The sequence below is a fragment of the Agelaius tricolor genome, unplaced genomic scaffold (assembly GCF_023055355.1).
Source record: "Agelaius tricolor isolate 1412-34295 unplaced genomic scaffold, bAgeTri1.0.p SCAF_5, whole genome shotgun sequence".
Lineage (NCBI taxonomy): Eukaryota > Metazoa > Chordata > Aves > Passeriformes > Icteridae > Agelaius > Agelaius tricolor.
The window spans coordinates 32,767,345-32,788,923 of NW_027269265.1; the positions used below are offsets into that span (position 1 = coordinate 32,767,345).

Consider the following 21,579-nt stretch of genomic DNA (forward strand, 5'->3'; position numbering starts at 1 on the left):
TTATGGTTTTATAGTAACTTCTGGAAACTTCTTATTGGAAATACATGTTGGGAAAAAAAAATCCACATGAAACACAAACTAATTTATCTCTAACAAGAAGATCCCAAAGAAGAGAATTCATCAAGTGCTTGGTATTCATAGCTTCAAGGAACCTAATTTTTTTTATTGGGTACAAACAATTAGAAGTATTGCTAATGCTGCATCTCCAAAGAGTTGAATGTCTTCAATGATTTGATATTTTTCTTCTGAAGTTCACCTGATCACTGCAGTGATTACACTGACAGTGCTATGGAGTTGAAACTCAGGCTTGTTAAATATTAGATTAAAACCCAGTACAGAATTTGTAGCCCGAGGCTGCACAAATATTGTAAAATTTAAATGATAAATCATTTGAGAGAGGCATAACCCGCTAGACTAATGGATACACAGAAAAAAATGCCTCATTTAATTGCTGTTAGAAAATGGGAGAAACCCTGGGGAGGTTTAGAAGTTCATAGCCTTCAGAGAAACTCTAACATAGATTTCACAACATTAGCTGCTGTGGTGCAGAATGCTTCAGGTCTTCAAGAACAATTTGTGTCATTTAATTTATCCTTAAATCTGCTGAGAACAAGTCTGTGTGCTTTCCTTGCCCTCACTATTATTATTGAAGGATTTTTAGTGAGGGTTCACCTCTCTAGCTCTTTGAAAATTATGTTCTGTTTCTTATGATTTCCTCACAATTAAATTTTTTCTGCAATAGTATTCTTTTCTCCTTCTGATATTTGTTTTGCTGTTCTATTTAGATAAACTCACCAGCAGCTACCATCTAATGATTTTTTTTGCTAAGCTAATCAAGTTCTTTTCACTTCCCCTGCTATCTTACTTTTCTTTATCATTACAACAGCCTTCCTTTACATCTGGTTTACAAGTGACATTATTGCTTCTGTTTTCTAGAAAAAGAAAAATCATAGGATCACATGTCTAACTTGTATTTCTGGTCTATGACCATCCTGTTTTTCAGTAGGTCACCTGAACCTTTCCCTTCTGTTGTTCCAGTACCTTATCTCCCTTTTTATGATAGTACTTCTTTGTCAATCTGTGAGGATACCGTTCTGGATTTATGTGGTGATAGCAAATGGCATTTAGATCACGAGTTCTTAGGAAATCAGCCTGCCTTATTTCTACTACTCACAGACAACATATTTTCTTGGCAATTTTAAGCATTTGCAGTTTGCATGGAGACTCGTAGTTCTTTTTATTCTGCAAATACGTCAGAGATTTGTGTGCAGATATACAAATGGTATAAATGCTGCTCTTAAAATTAATTTGCTGTCTTCTTTGATAGATCTGGAGAAGGTGCTACAAAATTTCTGTAATGTGCCATCTGTTTTATGTATCTTTTCTGGTTGACATGCACTGACTTGAAAAATGTGACAGTAGCAGAGAAAAAAGGCAGCATTATTTATCTGTGGTGTTACTGTCCATGGGACCCATAAAATACCTCAAAATTTTAATATTTAGAGAATCAATATTCTGGTGCTTTCTCTTTCCTTTGCCTTCCATAAAGTATGCCTTATAGGACATCTATAGCACATGTATAGGACAAGAATTCTGTGTTTGCAGGAGAAAACAGGTTTCAAGGGGAGATGTTTTGAGGTCTGAGAAAAAATTCTGTTACTTGTTATATCCTAAACCCTAAGACCCTAAGCTTCCCTACCTGAGTTTGTTTTTTCTTGAAGTCAACAATGTGAATAATAGGTAAAGAAGGTGCTTGCTGCCTTGTGTATAAGGTTGGGCCCATAAAAGCAAAATACTTCAATCCTGAACCGTTTGCATGGAGTACATGGAACAGCACCACCTGAATCTGGAACGAGACTTCTGAATAATTCTTGAAGCAAGCTAATCCAGACTGGAGTACCACACTGTGCTAGACCAGTACTTTTCAGAACATCCCAAGTGTGCTAAATATATTTTTATATTTATTAACTGGTGACTGAATCTGTTATAAAACCTAAATACATAAATGAGCCTGTAAAAAGAGGGGTAAGGTAAAGTCTTGTCAAAAATACTATTGGTAGATGAAGAGGTCTTAAGAAAAAGAAGTAAACTTAGGAGATATTATCTCTAAAGGACAAAAATGTAAGAAACTGATATCTTATATTTCAGTCCATACTGTTTGAGGTTGTAGTAGTCCATGTATTTTCAAACTAACAGTGCATTGGTGACTGTCTTCATGACAAGATTTTGTTGTCAAGATGATTTTTATTTACTTGCAGTCACAACTGATCTAAAAGTAGTTCTGAATTCTGGGAACCTAGAGGAAAATCTGGCAGGTAGTAGTAGTTTTCTGGAATCACATATTTAGGTATGGGGGAGGTTGTGGCAGAGCTCTCTGGCCACAGAGAGCAATGCACAACTTTCCCAGGCATTGTCCTGGGGAAGGCTGTGAGAAGATCAGAAAAAAGAGATAAACAATTCTTATCTTCACTTGCTGCAGCTGTTGTTGTGCACATGTGGAATGTGTTACAGAGAGTTGTTTACCCAAGGGTGGTTTCTTAATTGGCCAGTGGTGATGGTATTTGGATTGAAGGACCAATTGGGTCCATCTGTGTTGCGACTCTCTGTAAGGGTGATGGGCTTCTTGGTAAGTGTAGTACATTAAAGTGAGAGATCAGCCTTCTGAGAAGCATGGAGTCAATGCTAGCTATTACCTGGCTGGGGGCCTGTAACAGGAGGTCATTTTCTTTACTAAACTATAGAAATTCAGTTTTTGAGGGTGGTTATTGCATTTTTTTTTTACATCATATAAATATGAAATCACTGTTATCAGCTGTAGATTTGGAATTGATTTGATCTAAAGAGGGCTCTTCTTTACTGGGAGTACTTTCTGTGGGGTAGGAGATTAAATGACGTTTTTAAGGAGCTACATGGTTTTCAAATTGTAGGACATTTTAAAAATAAAATTAAAATAGGGATACATTTTGCAACAGATTATGACCTGCCACTACTTGAAGAAAATATTACTTTGCCTTCAGAGTTACAGAGCTTCTCGTTTTGGAAATCAACAGGCTAATAATCTATTTCTCTTCAGTATGGTCTCATTTAAAACCCTGCTAAAGAAAGCAAAGGAAAAAAAATCACATGGACAAATTTAGAAGTTCACAAATGCCAAGTGGGAAGGCTTCACAACTGTTGTAAATTGGATGTTTGCACATTAGAGTGTGAATGCTGATTTTAACCTTTCCATCGGGAATTTTGTATGTGTAACTGACAGGTGAGAGCTATATTCCCTTATTAGCTTCCCACCTCTGTTACTTCCTAGGCACAAGACTAGACAGGGGTGAGAAACAGAGCATCAGTAATAGAAACCAGGAGCTGGAAGTAGGATGAATGTTGGGAAAATTTGGGCTATTGCTAAATCCTGTTTGCTTTGATACATGTAACAGCTCACTTGGAAGTCAAACTTGTGCAATGCATGTTCAGGGATTTTGCCTCGCTGTGATGTTTTTGAGACTATGTGTTTTGTTCAGTTGATGCCTGTGATGTTTGTGCCAATATTTGGTATATTAGGAACATTTCTGGCACCTCACAGACTGTCATTGTATGTGCCATACTCCATGGAGCAAATATGCTTCAGGGTGCTATTTTTGTAGTCATTTGCCACCTCTCTGAGGAAGTACCTGTGGGGGGTGTACTGCAGACCAGAGGCTCAGCCACTTGATGTGTGTGTAGAGAGGACCAGCTAACAGTTCTGTATCTCTCCAGAAAACATCCACTCAACAATGCTTAAAATACTAGCTTTTATAAAGTTTTGGAGGGGTAAAAAATAAAAATTTAATTTTGGAGCAAGGCAATAAAACCCTGTATGGGAGTTGTGTTCATATAGATGTCCTATGCAAAAGTATCCCTTGGTTGTGCTTCAAAGAGAAGTCAGGCATGGCCTTACTGCATCTGTAGTACAATTTGTGGCTGTGATGCAAAGTTTTCGTCCATGTTTCCCTCAAACCACCATTGATCACCCTGATATTTCTGCCATACCATCACAGTTTCACTCTCCTGTTTAAAATAAATAGCTCTCATTTCAGTTAGGTTATATGTTATTTTTTAAATATGTGCGGTGTTGATTTAAAGTTTTCTAAGCTGTGAGAAATAGACTACCTGCTCTGCTTGATTGCTTCCACCTTGCATTTATTGCTGAACATTTGTTTTATTTATTTATGCTAAGAGTTTGCAAGGATGTGAAGGAGCAAGGCAGTGCTTGTATGCAGACCAAGTGCTCATTCCAGCCTATTCCAATGAATTATTTCCACTCACTGGAAACTCTCCTGTTGCTATCCATACTAGTCATTTTATTAGTAGTTATAGTCAAATGTTAGTGTTAACTAAACTCTTGGAATTCTTGATTGTTATAACCAGATATGGAATTTTTTACATTTATCTGTAGCATCTGTGTTTTCTAAATCCAGCTAGAGCAGTACCCTAAGAAGAGACTTGCTTACCAGTTTGCAGCTACACATTGCTCTAACTCTCCTACAATCAAAGAAGAAAACAAGGGAGACAAGATTTATACATTTTTTAAAGTTCGTAGATATTTGATGTTGAATTAGCCTTACTAGCAAATGGTTTCATTGCCAAGGTCTACTAAGTAGAGGGAAGGTTTGCAATTTTAAGATTCGTTAATAAAAAGAGTGTTATAATATTGGCTTTATGTTGAGACAAGTAAAACAAAGGCTGTCTCTGACAAATTTAGGGATTAGTTTTAAACATTTTTATTTGAAACACATTTTGTGTTTTAAACATCATGAGTTACAGATAAATAATGGCCAGTTTTACTGATAAGATAATTTTATGTTGTCATTTTTCATTTTCCCATTAAAAAACTTTTGAGATAAAGACACTAGTTTCCTCAATTATCACTGTGATTGCTTGCCATGAGGGGATTGGAGGAGACAATAGAGAAATGCAGCATATTTAGATTAAATATTTAATGCTTTAAAAATGTTTGATTTTTTCAGTAGTGAAAAAACAGTGTTGAGCATAATTTTTATTCATGATGCATTGTGTTAGCATGGGAGATATGCTGATACATTGGTAGTGTAGGATTTAGGACAAGACTGTAGGTAAAATGTTCTGTTTGCTGTTTTGTTGCCAAACTTGACAACAAGCAAATATAAACTATCAAATATCAATGTAGGTGGGAATTTTTTCTCTCATAAAATCCAACATTTGGTTGTTTGTGGATCTGCTGATCTTGGAATTACTCCTTTAACTGAAGAGTTGAGATCCACTCAAGGGTCTTGGGTTCAGTGTAATAGGTGGGGATGGAAATGCAAAATTCCCGAAGGCTCAAGCTGCTCACTCAGAGCTTGCCTGGCAATGGGGGAAGTGCTTGTGAGATCAGTTCAGGTAACTTGCAGTTTGTTATACAGGCAATTATGAACTTGTCATGGGAGGAACAAGCTGAGAGTCTGGGCTTAGTTAGCACAGGTAGCTGTTGTTTAAAATGGAGATCTGAGACAAGTACCTCAAAGACAAGAGAGCCCTAGGGATTGTGTGCAGCAGGCAATTGTTAGGTACAGTTTTCAGAGACAGCGGGGGAGAGAAGCTTAGGATAGCCTTTGGTTATTACCCTGTTGAGGTGAGTGTTTTCAACACTTGACAAATCCCTCTCTCACAGTCATAAGCTGTCAGGCTTTGTCTGAGGGCCAGGACTACTACCTGTTTCATCAGCTACCCCAGCCTCTTCTTCTGGGATGCTTTCTTCCAATACTTGTCCTTTCCAGCAGACTTACCAGGTTTCACGCTTGTGAGATGCATTGCCAACGAGAGGTACTAGTAGAAACATTTTGCAGTTTTGTAGTATGTTAGGTAGGTCTGTCACTGTACGTGTTGTAATCTGTGAAAACAATGTATTTTGGGAATGATTTGCATTTTCTTGATGCTGGTGATCTGCATGAATACTTAGAGATGTAAATTAAAGAGAGTAATTTGCATTTAGAGAGAAAAAAGTAGGAACATTTGTTTTTGCAGTGTTTTGCAGTGATTTAAACACATCCCTGTTCACCAAATGTGAAGCTGTATTCTGTGTTGTAAGATGCTCAATAATGCATTTCTTCATAAACTTTGTCTCACAGATTACCTTACCCATTAAGGGAAATTGATCCTTACACTGATTTCTCCATATCACAACCTCTGATACCTTCAGAAAGTTTGCTGTAGTCAGAAATAAGTAATTCCTTTAAAGTGATACTGTGTTGTTCTAAAAGTATTAATGCCACTACTCTTTTTCCACCTCTCAAACTGACTGTGATGTTATTTAAGAGAAATGAGATGGCTTTTAGGATTGGAGTACATGTGCTGGGAGACTTAGCCAAGAGAACAAATTTGGAGTTTGAGGTTTAAGTCTCTTCTGTTGTTTTTTTTCTTTTAATTAGTGAAGAAAATGAAAGCACACTAATACTCTTTAGAACTTCTGTGACATTTACTGTAATTTCAGTTATTACAGTAACTAGCTGCTTTACATTAACTTTATAAGTTATAAATAAGTTGCTTGAGTAAATTTTGCTCTTAATTACTTGTTTTGGTTATTGCTCATATTAAACATTTTTGCTAACCCATGAATAACTATGAACTTAAATACATAGGAGCTCTCACTGTTTCTGGTTAAGTATTTTGATCAGTGCATGATTAAAGACTCTCCTGTTAAATGCATGGACAAGTGTGTACCTGTGCATCCACGTGTTTGAGATTTCCTTTGCCTTCAGGTGGACAAGTAGTAAGTTCACCACCTGGAATTTATGCAGTTTATTTCTGCATAAGCTGTGATACAGTGTTTTTCACTTTCCATTGAGTCTACTTTTCTTTGAATTAGGTGGAACCTGAGTGAAAATCAAACTTTATATATGACTGTTCAAATTCCAGTCAATGCCAAAAAGCATTTTTAGTTAATCAAAAGAACTGTGCTCTGTTGTTAAATTTCCACCTCTTTTTTTCCTATTTTATTTTGTTTGTTTCATTTTGTTTTGTTTAAATTTTATTTCTATTTTTTTTAGTGAGTGACAGTTGCTTCAGGAACCTTGCCGAGGATCGTAGTGGGATAAACCTTAAAGATCTGGTCCAAGACCCTTCTTTGTGAGTATCTGGCTCTTATTGCTAAGCAAAGAAAGCTTCTTCCTGATATCCTTGTGAGTAGTTTTGTAATTATATACAGAAGTAGTATGATGAAGTACACATAATGCTTTAGTGGTTTATGCTTGCCAACTTGTTAGTCTTTGATACAAGCAAGTGTTATTAAAACCACCTTGTGTCTAAAATAATTCTGAAGTAACATCCAGAGAGCACATACAGTGAAAGGTTTAAGAGTCATCAGAGGTAACAGATTGTGCATGCTGGTATTTCTATAGAGGACTTGTATGCACATTGTTGCCCCTCCCTTTTTAAGGAGGAATTGCATATAAATTAGAATATTACTGAGTAACAGTTATTGTTAATTACCTTAACATCTAGAATCTGTTTTCTTTGTATCTGTTTTCATACAGCTGATGTGTGTTTCTTCCTCTACTACCTGTTTCAATTGAAGTATATGTGCACATGGTCTAAATTTTGCTTCATTGCAAGACTGCTGGTCTTTATCTCAGTATTGGATCTTTCTCTAAAATAAAATTCAATCTCATGAGCTCTGAGCCAGACTTGAAATTGTATCAGACCTCCTTTGTCATTCAGTTTTTTGTTTGTTTTTTGGGCTTGTGAGGTTTTTTTCTCATCCATTAACTTTAGTAGTAGCTGAAAATGTTCTTGCTAGTGTGTGAGTGTACCACTTGTTATGAGGGAAGGGAAAAAGAGAAAAAAAATTGACATATTTTTAACATGAATGACAGTGCAGTCCACAGTGAGATCTAATGTGATGGTCCTTGCTGCTGAAAGAGCAGATTTTTCAGTATTGATTGAGAACTAGTGAAAAATATGGTGTATTTGGCATCTTATTTCAGTTACAGGGAGGGAGGTAGATGCAGAATTAATTTTGTTATGTTCCTGTAGGTAAATGACACATATGCGCATGTACATGCATTCTTGGGCAATTTTGACTATGTGTATGTGACTGATGATTTATATATCTGAAATGACAGAGGTACAAGGAGCAAGTATAATTGTTGCTTGATATGTACAGAGTGAATGCAATAGATAAGTTTTTAATAGTTACTGTTTAAGTGTTGAAGTCAAGGCTATTTTAAAGGTCTTAATTTTCAGAATTTTTCTGTTGAGTGGTGATTTTTTGAGTATTTTTGATTGGTTGGTTGGCTTTGTTGGTTCTTTTTTGTTTGTTTGCTTTAGAATTATATGTGGGTTTTGGAGCTGCAGGTAGGCTTACATGCTACACATAGTTTTGGACTTGCACCTCTTGAGTTTACTCTCAGAAGGTTGAATTGCCTTTGTTGTAGAATTATTACTTTCTGTATACTTTCACCAGAAGTGATGGAGTCTTCATTTTCTTCCTTGATCGTAACTGAGATGAAGAATATTGTAATAAATTATTGTAATGTTCAAAAGAAATTAAATGGATTTCTGTTTCTTATAGCATAAAAAGCACAAGTGACTGCAACATAGCCATTTTTGTCACTTTGAAAGACTGAGTAAAGTCTCAATACATGTTAGGTTTCAAGGGCTGCTTATGATACTTTGCTATATGACATTACAGTGCAAGAAAAATGTCCTCTTCCTGACGAATTCTAGGAATGTATAAACTTGCGTTTATCTTTCCAAATTGAAATTCTTGCTGTATTATGACTGAACACCTATAAAGAGTTCTTGCAAAATGTGTAATAGTGTGTGTGAATCTCCAAAATGAAGAAATCATCTAAGGCAATATTGTCCAACCCAGCCTTCTGTAGGTGATTCTTAAGATCCCATGGGATCTTAATTCTTTGTTATGCAAAGACAGCATTAGGATGAAGCAGGGGAGTGCCAGACAAAGAGATGTTTTAATCTTTTTTTGCAGTAAAGAATAAAGTTTAATTAAAATTTTATGCCTATTTGGCTATGATTGATACCTGTAATAATACCTGGAACCATAAAATAGCATTTGATTAATCCTCTTACCTGTTTAATATTTACACTTTAGGACTTCTTTAGTGCTTGTTTGTGCTGACTGTAGATGCACTGCCTCTTTTTCTTTATAATCTCAGATGCAAACATTAGATTTACATAAATTCTCATGCTTTCTCTGCAAATGGCTCTGTCCCTCTTAGTTTGCCACTCTTGGCTCTGCAACAGACTACTTCTGTTTTGTTATTGCAGAAGGCCTTTTTTTGGACAGCTGAAAGTGTGTCTTTACATTGAGATGAAACTTTAAATTAGCCTTGTTGGTTTTTTCATTAATGTTTGATTTATATCAAGTATGCATAATTGTCAGAGTAGCCCTTTTTCTCCAGATGATTTCCCAGCTGGAGCAGGACTGTAAACTTAATCTGCTTTCAGTTCTCTCAGCAATGCTAATAAAAGCTCTGCTGCTCAAATCAGTAGTTTGATCACCTATACTTGTATGTGATTAACTCACAATTTACTGTGTGTCAATAAAAATGAAAATTCTGCTAAAGGGAAAAAACCCCAAAACACCAAGCATATCAAATTAACCTGAAGTGAGGAGTTACAGACTGTGGGAGAAGACTAGAGATATTTTTCCATTCATTGTCCTAAACAGCAGAGCTGCAGAGAGCAGGTGCAATTGGAGGGACTAGGCTGCTGGTTCTTAGATGATGGTTCAGACTTTAATCAGCTGAAGTAAAATGCAGTGAAACAGCTTAAGATGCTAGCAGAGTCCTGCTTTTGTGGGGAGATCTTTGAGGCTCTCTAGCAAGGCAAAAGGCTCATGCTCAAGGAAAGTGAAACATATTGATGAGTTCATTTGACCCCTTGCTCATGAGCAGACAGAAGTGTGTGCACTCCTCTGTCTTCCTGTCCTTTTCCACCCTCAATAGCCAATCTGTGCTCAGGAGAGAAATGGGATACATACAATGCAATATGTCTATCACCTGAAACTTCTAGGATTTTTACTACTACTTTTTTTTTCTTACTAGAAGTTACTTAAATACACCTGAAGAGTGAACCATCAGATCATTAGAATGTTAAGTGTATAGGTCCACCTACTTCAAGAAGAAGTTCTGTGTATAGAGATTCTAAAGTTTTAGTTCTTAGCATCACTTTATAACATGTTCCTTTCAGTTCTAGCCTGTATGTCCACACAAAGTTCATAAAATACTTGTCTAATCAGAAAAGAGGATGCTTTTAATCTTTCTGAGCAATTCAGTAGCTGCAGCTGCAGATAATCACTGATGCATTTGTTTTGGAAACATCTTCAGAGCTTCTTTGAGATGAACAATATCCAAGAGATTCTGAATAACTTCTTTCTAGGCAAAATTGCATCACATCTAAACTGTGTTTCATGTCTCCTTCATACTCATTATGAGAGTAGATAAATATAAAATGTAAGAACAGGTAACTTTTGACAGGAAATTAAAACTTGTTTTAATGAGTGTGTACTACAGAGAAGACAAAATTGTGAGAAGAAAATGTTGTTTACCCTCCATGTAATTGCATTAGAAAGACAACCAAAATGGTAATAGACCTATTAGTAAGTTCCCATCTTCACATGGAGGAACCTATCTAGCAATTTTTGAGGAAAACTGGAAGTATTGTGGCTTATACTTTCTGTGTTTTGCTCATCATTTTAAAACCAGTGACATATTCTGTCTTGCTGAAGACTACAAATTCAGTGTTGTGAGGATACCAGTTCACACCCTCTCCCCTTTGTGCAGCCTTTCTAGTTTTTCAATGCCTGTTACTATATATGAATGTCACGCCTGTATCTTTTACTTAACTGCTGGTCTCAATAATGCTGTAGAGAGAGGAAACATTTATTTGGTAATTCTATCCACAGTTATCTTGCTGTGCAGCAACCTTCTAGTGGGAGCTCATGCTCAGTTTTTTGTCCATTATTTGACTGTATTTGAATGTTTTCCCTGATAGGCTTACAAAAATACTTCTCTGCTTCTCTTGCCTCCTGAGGTCATCTCTAAACATTGGGTGATTTTATCAGGTTATCTTTATTAGGATGGCTGGAGAGCTGTCTGTGGTAGCCCAGACTGTTATGCAGAGAAGCAATGCTGAGCATTACAGAAGTGCTGCCTATTTTAACCATTGAATCTAATGAAAAAAGTTGTACTTGGCAAACTTCCAAAGATCTGAGACCTGCATAAAGGAATTCATGAGGATGAGTCTAATCTAATGAGTAACTTCTTAAAAGTTGATATATATAAAATTGGCTTCATGCTATCCTTGTGGTTTCTCTTTGATCTGGGAGATTGAGACAAACCTTTATCTGCTTCAACTGCAAGCAGAGTTTTTGTGTGCCTAAAAAATTGTATTTGCTCTTCCATCAAGATAATTAAAATATGGTTAAGACCTTAAGTGGCTAGGGTTTCTTCTCCAGCCAGTTTACCCACTTGCCTTCTCCGTAGTCCAGCCAGCCTCCACCACATGTATCACAGAGGATGTTCTTGTTGTTCGTTTGCCAAATCTTTTTTACCTCCAGTCATATGAACCAGTCCCTAAATGTTTTCTCTGTTTCTTGCACTTCAAGAAAAAGAATTCTCAACCTACAAGATTCCTTGGCAGTTTCTAGCAAAAAAGGCTAATATAGCCTTTTTGTATCCTTTGGCTGTTTAAGCTTAATGACTCATAAACCTATAGCAACAACTTCATCTGTCTGAAGCAAACCCATAGGAGCAGACTGTGCAAAGCAGAACACAAGAAAATGTGGTTTTTAAGCACTTAGTAACTTTCAACTCTAATGATTTTTAGATCTTGGCCCAAAGCAGTCTCCTGTAACCTCTCTAAAGCTCCATGTCAGCTTTATCTACCAATAGTAGTTACATTTAGAACAAACATGTCTTCTCTTATCACACAGCTACCAAATTCTTAGAAAGAAATTTCCTCTTTTTGCTCTTGGAACACCCTGTGGTAGCCTGCAATTAAGAAGTTTATGAGCTAATCAAGTAGCTGCATAAGTTGTTCTAGAACTAGAGGCTGTGCAGCCCCAGAACTGTGTCTGGGCTGATAAGTATTTTTGAGGGGAGAGGGGTTGGTTGTTTGCATGGCAGCTGCATCTTGGGTATTCTATCTCTCTTTTCAGTTCTAGTACTAGTTTCAGAATTAAGTATTGTACTTCTCTGTGTTGCAGGGATGCACTGCTCCAAGCTTGCTAGCCAGGAACCTCTATCTTAACAAGTTTAGGGATTTTCTCTACTTATAGGATGTGTAAGAATATATCATGTTTGTTGAAATAAGAAACTTCATCATTGGTTATGGAGATTTACTAGATCCTTCATGTTCAGATTTAAGGTTTGTTGTTATTATTATTATTAAATGTACTTAAACTTTCATTTAGGAAAATAAATGAAAATGTTACAAAATTTTTTAAGGATTCAAAAGAAAAACTCTGCCCTTCCTGCTCTGTTCCATTATGTTTGCTCTTCGATGTCTGAAAAGAAATACATAGGACACAGGTTCAGAAATCTTGATCAAGTTTTAGTCTAGCCAGTATCACAGTTGATTAAAAGTTATTTCTATGTTTGATTTAAACCTTCATTTTAAAATTGCCCTCTCTGTTTCTAACTTCAAATCCATGTCAATTTTTTATTTTTCCAAATGCAATTTTTAAATCCTGTTTTCTTAATAACTATTATTCTCCAGTAGTACAACAAAGAGATTTAATATTTCCCATCAGCAGTCAGATACTTTGCCAATTTCTGGGAAGCCAGGCCTCAGCACACACAAGAATTGCATGGGAAGACAAATACTGCAATGTCTAGTGTTACTCCTCTTCCTCCTCCTTTCCTTCAGCATTTATTGCTGGGCACAATGTTATGGTATAGAGTATGGTATTTGGTCAGCAGTGCTGGCTGTGCTCACTCCCAGCTCTTTTCTATCCCCAGCCTTACTTACTGGGGTGGCAGAGAAGGGAAAGAAAAGGTCTTGATGTTTAACAAGCACTGTTCAACCACAGGGAAAACATTGGTGTGTTATCAGCACTGTTCAGGCACAAATCCATAACACAGCAATTCTGGTGCAGCCACCTTCTGTGAATAAAGACAACTCCATCCCAATCAGATTTAGGTCACATGTGAGTAATACTATAATTGTAATACTTTTTGTAATTAAAAAAATTGTAAATAATTTTTGTAATTACTTTTTCCTTTTGCATTTGGAAGGAATATAGACAAGCTTCCTGTGTGTTTGGGTATATTCAGGACCAGACCAGAATGACTTACAGAAGAAGTAGGAAAATTGAGTATGTACAAGTGTTGTCACAGTCTCAGAATTAAGTACCAGAAGACTTCTTTCTGTAATCATTTGCACTAATAATTAATAAGAATAGATGGGAGTAGAATGTAAAATGGTCATTTGATTGAATAAAATTTTACAGCCCGTCATTTGCTTTGGAATATAATGGCATAGCAGCTCAGCTTCCTGGTCAATATTCTATTTTTTAAAACCACAGTCCAAATTATTTTTAAAATCTTAATGTGTAATAATAGGGATTTCCTTGAGGCGTTCTGCTGTACACCTCTCTGGCTCTGCATTTTGTCTTCTTGTCCAACCCAAATCCACCACAGCTTCTAGCTGTATTCTCTAGTCTTCTCTTGGTGACCTAATCTTGCCTTACTTGATCTTTTAACTTCAGGCTTCTTTTGGAGGGGTCTTTTCATGGCATTTGCTGTTTTTGTCAGCTTTCCACTCTCTGAGGATCTATGACTTTCAAAACTCAAACAGTTTCTTGTAGCCTATTTACCACCTCAAGACTTCATCCAAATCACACTAGCCCGGCTCTTCACCTGACTTCATGCTTTCACACTTTAGTTATTTCTATTTATAATCTGTTCTTTTCTGGGTATTTAAAGGGGGTTGTCTTCTCATAGTGTCTACACTTTTTCTTTTTGTGTGTGTATCTACAGGTAAGAAGTGGTCCAGTGCTGATCTTAGCTTAAACTGCATTTCCTAAGATAATGCTCTGAAAGAATTCTCTTAATACTTTATAGTGCATTAAGTGTGTTTCTGTATACTCAGAAAAGAACTTTTAAAATAACAGTACTTACTAAAAAAATCAAGTACCAAACAGAAGACCTATTTATATGACTATAAACCTCAGATGTGCTCAAATCTTGACTCCTTTATTAACTTCTAGTTGGGGGTATGGTATGGATGATAAGATAAAGCAGAGATTTGGAACAGCTTCCACACAAAGAAACAAAATAGACTAGAATTTTTCACTTTAACGAAGAAACAACATATGGTGGAGGTATACAGAATGAATAGCATTAAAAAAAAGTCAGAGGCAATTATTCACTGTTTTTCACAGATCGCAAATTGTGACAGGAAAAAAATCAAGCAGCAGTTTTAAAATTAATAAAATTACATACTTGTACAAGTGTAGCAGAACTGGATGTTTCATAATTGATGTAACATCATATGGAAGCCTAGAGTATAAATGATAGATACAAATAAAGGAATTAGGCTGACAGGCCTACTGTGGCTGCTAAAGCCAATTAATTGCATGCAGCATCTAGGTCAGGAAAGCTCCTGAACTGAAGGCAGCAAGAGGTGAAAAGTGTGTACCAGGAAACAAATCATGTTCTGTGTCATGTGTTTATCCCCTAAGTATTTGTTTCTTAGCACCAGAAACATCATACTGACTCGTGTGCACATTTAGACTGAGCTGCTATGGCAATTTTTATATACTTCTTTCAGGAGTAGTACTTTCATAAAGAGTGGAGCACCCACAAACTTGAACAATTTTTCCATTGCGTGAGCAAACACTTGTCCCTCAAAGTAGAGCGGGCTTCCCTGACATGGCTAAACTGAAGTTTGGAACTCCCAGAAATGGAGGAACAAAACCATCTCTACATGGCTTTTGGTAATTTACTGCATGATAGAAAATTGCTCTCTTCTAATCTCACTCGTAAAAATTACTAAATGATCTTCTGAACTGCTCTGAAAAGCAATTGTGAGCTGACCCCTGGTCTCTCTTTGTATGATAGGCTGCTTTTTGTCTAAGCTATAATGACTTGAAGGAATGCCTTATTTAGAGAAGGTCTCTGTGAAATTTGTGTGCCTCTTTGCAGTATAGATTGGGGGATTGCATCATCTGCTACTGAAATATTGTAATAGAATAGAGATGTAAAGGAAGCCATTGCTGCACATCTTAGGAATGGTTCTGACACTGATATACAGAAAATTGCTATGCACAGATCTGTTCATGCTTTTATGCAACATTCACTGCATTTCAATTCTAGATTGCTTTCTTAATTAGAATTGTCCATAACTTTTGTGGGGGACTCCTGTAAAATCACTTCTTAGCAGTGTACAGTAGAAATCTCTATAGATGGTGGCTTAAGAAAGAAAAGTTATAGCTATCCTACAGTAAATCTTGTGGGTTTTTAATGTATGCTTTTCTCACTTTCTTTGACTACAGCTTGAATTTTACCATGGATTCTTCACTTACTCTTTTTCCCTTTATCCATGCTACCATATAAACATCACAGAGTATAACCAGGACTTCAGTAATTTTTATGGATGAAGACAGCATTGAGCTCAAAACTGACGTATTAAGGGTTGAAAAGTTACCTCAAGTGATTTTCCACAGACTATGTCAAAGAAACACAGTTATACTACAGCAATAAATGCTTCCATTTAAAACATACACCCTTACTAATTCTGTTCTAAGCTTTTTGGTCTTTCTTTAACTATAGTATCTCTCTTCTTACCTCCATTTTTATCCCTTCCTTATATTCTAATAAGGAAAAAGTCTTACTCTATTAAAATTCTATTTTGTATTCATTATTTGGTTTCAGATGCAAGAATGTATCTGTCTACATTTGTGGTTGGAAATCCAGTGCATCCTTTCGAAATTTGGTATTGGTGTCATTTTCAGATAGGTGATTGATTTAGAAAATACAGGTTGCTCTGGAGTGAGTGTCATTTGACTGACATGATTGTAACACCTATTTTAAAAATGCACGTTCAGGTTCTTTTTTTTCCTCAACCCCTCTTCATTCAGTATTTTTCTCATTGTCACAAGCATTCTACACAATTAATATGCTCTATAGCTTAATATAGTGTGTGGAAATGTTCAGTGGCAAGTGTTCAAAACCAGAATAGTTCATGGAGGAGCTATTAAATGTGGGAATGCGTGACTGGAACCTCTTCTCCATTTTAACAAAAGATGTAATTATTATTTACGAGGTGGTGACTTTTAGTCTACTGTGTTCCATTTTTCCAAAAGGTGCACATAAAGATTTCTTTAATGTATTTCCCTTTTTTGCTAATATAAAAAATACTGTTCTAACAGAACCAGGTAAGACATTCACTATATAGATTGCAAATAATCTCGGAAATACATTAATATATAATTTTGTTTTGGTTTTCACATCCAGAAAAACAGAATAGAGGGCAATGTGGCTGAGAGATTTGTAGCACTGTAGTTCTGGGATGGCTGCAGGATTCAGGACTGAGAAGCAGTGTGTGGTACCATGAGCAGCTGTTGTGTCCATTTTGTGCCTGGAGCTCAAGCTGTACCCACACCGTTGGCATTTTGTTCAGGAAACTCTGCATTGTTCCTACTCTACTGCGTTTTCAGTGCTGTGAAAATTAGGGAACAATACTTGAAAGAGTTTTAAGTCAACCTGTCTTAACAGTTTTATACAGTTTAGAACCTCATCTTCATCTAAACATGCATGAATTTCAGGGGAAGATCAGAGGCCTCAAGAGTATTATACAATCGTACTTCAGGTTTCTTTTGCAAAGTCCAAACCACAAAGAAAAATTCCAGAAGGTGCTTGAGTTTTGAATAATCTTGAAACATTAAAACTCTTAAGATGATTTTTCATAGAATAAGCAACAAAACCCAGAAAATGCTCATCCCAAATAGGGTGATGCTTATCCAGTCTTCCCCATACATGGGTGGATCATCTTGGTTTTTTGTGTATAAGTGCAAAATTTGCTTTCCACCAAGCTACAATAAATACCCTTACCCAAAATCCATCTAAAATGGTTCTCAGAATCTTTATTTTCGAAACTGACATAAGTAGAGTTACAATAAAGTATTTTAAGTTTATGAGAATGATACTGTATTCAGACTGTATTCTTTTAGTACAGTTTACTTTAAAATGCACTTTTTCAGAATCTTTCAGCATTGAATCCCTTCTAAAAACAGGAATTTGGCAGAAAAATGCAAAGAAATCCAGTTATTTTAGGTTTTTTTACTACTTCTCCCTGGCTTAAGAAGAATGCTGCCTGCCATGAGCCTTAGGCAAATAGCTTTTCAAGGGTAATTCTGCCTATGAGGGGATGAAGCAGCACACTTCACAGACTGATTCATATTTTTAACGGTGTGCTCTGCATTGTTTTTTTAAAAGCTACCAACCTTAAAAATAAATCCTCAAGGAATGAATTTGTGCTCAAAAGCTGAGTAAAATTTAAAGAAAATGTTTGTGTTCAAATAGGTGGTGTGCTTCTATGTGCTTCATTATTTGCTGATGATTCTATAGGCATTAGTAATAGATGAGCTCATAGAGATTTGGAGATTTCAGAACAATTTTATGTTTTTAATTCTAATATTTTGCATGTTACACGAAAAATTCAGATTTATGTTGTTAAAGTATTTTGGGAAGTGTGTTTTTAAAAAGTCAAAATTGAGCAAAAATCTTCTAGTTTTGCTTGTCTCAAACACCTTTGAGAAGTGTGTCTGCTTCAGCCTGCATGGTTGAGCAGAACATTTTGAAGATATATATGTGAAACAAAAATGCCCCCAGATCTAGTAGAAAAAGAGATTATCAGCTCAAGGTTTTATTCAGAAATCTCAGTGATAGCAGTGAGTTCTACATTTAGGAAGATGGTTTTTTTCTTTCTTCCTTCAGGAGTTTCTCTTGTCCTGCCATCTGCACTTGTAAGCCTTTTAATCTTTTTAGCTAATTTATTGTATATGCTAATGTAATTTATATTGTATATGCTAAACTAAAGGGTCTGCTTATGTTCTTTTACAGTTTATGAATGTTTAAGATGCTCAGGACCTCTAATATAAGATAAAAGTTTCATTGGATTGAAATTCTTTTTTCCTCAGTCATGGGTTTTATCATCTTTGATTTGCTACTATTATTTTCATTGTGTACGTGAGGAAATAAACATTATGAACAGTGTGATGACTGCAGCATGTATATACACAAGCTATTTTTAATAGTCAGATAGTATTCTTATATTAATAACAATAACCTTTCAAGGAAGGTTTTGTCATAACTTTTGATTTCAGTCACACACTGTTACCAGCATCCAAGCTTTTAATTAGCTGGCCTTCTTGGATATTTCTGTATAGCTTAATACACTGACTTACTGTGAAGGGATAGCCATAATCTGTTCAAAGTTAGCAGTACTTAGAAATGCTTTCTTCCTATTATTTCTCTAATGCAGCAATAATTTATCTTAAAATTTGTTTCAGTGTCATCTTAGCAATCACTTTCATTACCCAACAAAGAACTAATTTAAGCCTCCATTTTTAACAAGGTCTTAATACCCTTTAACTTGAGACTAATTAGAACTGTTCCTGTCCAAAACCTTGTGTTATGTGGAAAAGCAGCTCTCAAATGAGAGCTTATTAATAAAGAGTTTGTTTATTTATCAGAGGGCTCTTCATTCTTCACATCTTTTCTTTCTGTCAGTCTCTCCCATGATTTTCCTCTTTGTTTAAGGCAGTGGTCCATATATACAGAGGCTTCTTAAGACCATGAATTTTTGGTGCTACTTTGGCATATGAAAGGATAGTTTCTTTTTACTATTTCTGTTCTTCTGCACAGGACACTAGCTGAATATTTTGAACAGAAATTAGAATCTCAGATTATTAGCTACCCTAATAGCAAGCTTTTGTGTTGCTCTGTACTCATTAATTCTATTCAGTTTACAGAAGGATTATGTTGAAATCATCACTGGAGAAGAAAGAAGAGATAAATGAAACATCAGTAATCATTAATAAGAAATTATTCAGGCTCATTAGGGCAAGTTTTGAAACTTAATGTATTTGCACAAGAACTGTGACTTTAAGCGTATCCACAAATAGGTAAGCATCTGTAGTTTCTACAATTACAGTGGCACAAAGAAATGTGTATTTCTTAAGACACAGGAATACTGAGTAATGCAAAGGATCAGATGACTGACAGCCATATGAAAAGGAGGTATGTACATATTTGACTACTTCCAGAAATTATGTCCCTTCCTTCACCAAAGTTGGACTCCATGCTGGTTTATGTCCTTTCTACCTCAGCAGAAGCTACTCTTGAGGAGAGACTTTATCAAAAAATGTTTTGACATTCTATTTTTCTGGAACAGGAGTGAGTGATGAAATAAGACATTCAAATACATCTGCACTGTTCAGATTTTACAGCTGTTTCTGTTGCTGCTTCCTTTTAAAACCCATGGAAGAAAATGCTAACTGAAGTTATTGATCATTAGCCTGTGTTGATGCTGTGTTCAGTTCAGCAGCAGGTCAGCCTCTTTTCCTTCTTTTAAGGGTGCTCTTGTAACAATCTTACAGGATAAATAGCCATCTTCTGCAGTAGCTAGTTACAGGAGGAAAATCGAACAATACTGCAGGAAAGTGATGTACTTTATGGTACTCAGCCTTGAGAAAAGGAAAATTAAAGTTTGAAGGTTTTGTGCTGAGCAGAGGCAAGAGACTGCTCTTGGTGAAATTGCTAAAAATGAGTTATTCTAACCAGAATCTAATAATCAAGACCCTTTCTAAATAGCCTGCTTCACAGATCATGTTTTCAGGCAGTAGAAAATAAAACTTTTTCTCATGGAACTGTTGGTTAATTTGTAAAAGGAAAGCTATGAAATAAGACATATTTCTGTTTGTTTACTACTCCAATTAATAAAAAGTCTAATAGTGGGATAGGTTGGAGGTGGGGGGTGTGGGTGTGAATTAAGGGAGAAATACTGAATGGATAACTTAAGTCAAATTTGAGATGCCCTGTGATCAAGTGGAGCTAAAAATACTGAGAAAACACAAGTCCAAGAGGATGAACTAAGCAATAAATACTTTGTACTTGGCCAGTAAAAAGGAGTGGAATGTTTAACATGAAATGAAACTGGCAAACCAAAAAATTGAATATTTGATTTCATGTCGAAGTGTTTATAGAACCTTTCGCTGAGGAACTTTGATAAAATTTTATGATGCACAACTATTTTAGTTTTAATTGCATTACATTTTAAAGTGAAAAAAGTCCCTGAAAATTTGTCAAGTAGCTTTTTCCCAATTTTAATTTGAAAGATATCAAATGGGTATTAATGAGTTATATTTGCTACTAAGAACAATTCCTTTGCATCATTCTCATGGAATAACACACTGATTCTAATTGCACTGTTATAACATGCAACATTTTATACATTTCATATTTAAATTATGTAATTAACGTAATTTACCTACTCCCTAGTTAGTAGCTTTTGACAAATAAGGACAAGTGAGTACTCTGAGCTGGCTGGTTATAAGAGATGTCTGTAGCACAGTGCTGAGTACAAGCCAACACGCTCTTCCTCTCAGCATGGTTTATTAGCTGTGGCTCAGTGCCACTCTCACTGTGGTACAGAGTTGGCTGTGATCTCATGTGGGATGCTGGTATAGCTCCCTGAAAATAAAAAATAGATCCAGGGTTTTGGTTGGTTTTTTTTCTTCCTTTATCTCCTACGTTTAATAGTTCAGTTGTTAATAAAAGCTGAGAATTCTGCCAGAAGAGGTAGTAAACATTTTAAAAAACGAATAGCAAGCTTGCATTGTGATGCATCATTCAAGTATCTGTCACTAACAATTGTTCAGAGTTAGGGTTATTATTTTAATTTATTGTAAAATCAGAAGACTTCTAGGCCTTATACTTCTTTTAATGCAGTTTAATGCAAAACTGTGTCACAGATTGAATTGCTCTGTGAAAGAGAATTCTCCAATAATATGAAAGCTCTTCCTGAAATATTTCTGTATTATAGCTACTTCCTCAGTGGATTTTAGAAGGTAGAAAGACTTGGGGGAAGGAAATGCTGAGAAAACTTTTGTTCTGTGTTTTGCTCATGTATGGATCAGTGCAGTTCTGAGGATGAAACTGAGCTGGGGCAAGAGCAGAAATGCCAGTAATGCTGCAATACAGTATTAATTTATCAATGTAAACTCAAAGAAAAATTTTAAAATCTACGTGTGGAATTTTTTGTTGTAATGGCATATGTGGCATATATGGAGTCACTGTGCTTGACTGTAAAGATCAGCTGAACTGTGAGCTAATCAATAGATGTGACAGAAAGGTAACCTTGGAATGGACATGTTTAGGTATTAGGTACTCAATTTTTACTTTCTTTTATTTGCAAAAGGCTTCTCCTACATTTTATTTATTCATTAAAATGGTTTTGAATTCGATGTGAGTGGATTTTGGACAAATTATTACATAAGACTTGCAAAGGTGAAGCAGTGAGGGAATGCTTCTACTGTGTATTTACTTTTCCTTAAGTAAGATG

General features: G+C 35.8%; 1 protein-coding gene across 25 annotated transcripts in view; it reads left to right on the forward strand.

The window, feature by feature from the left end:
* Positions 1 to 21,579, forward strand: part of GPHN (gephyrin) — a 271,188-nt gene that overhangs the window by 78,670 nt on the left and 170,939 nt on the right. For all 25 annotated transcript variants that reach the window (XM_071427065.1, XM_071427069.1, XM_071427068.1 and 22 more), the window contains exon 2: positions 7,035 to 7,113. In XM_071427065.1, the coding sequence (XP_071283166.1) occupies positions 7,035 to 7,113 (79 nt within the window). The remainder of the gene's footprint in view (positions 1 to 7,034; positions 7,114 to 21,579) is intronic.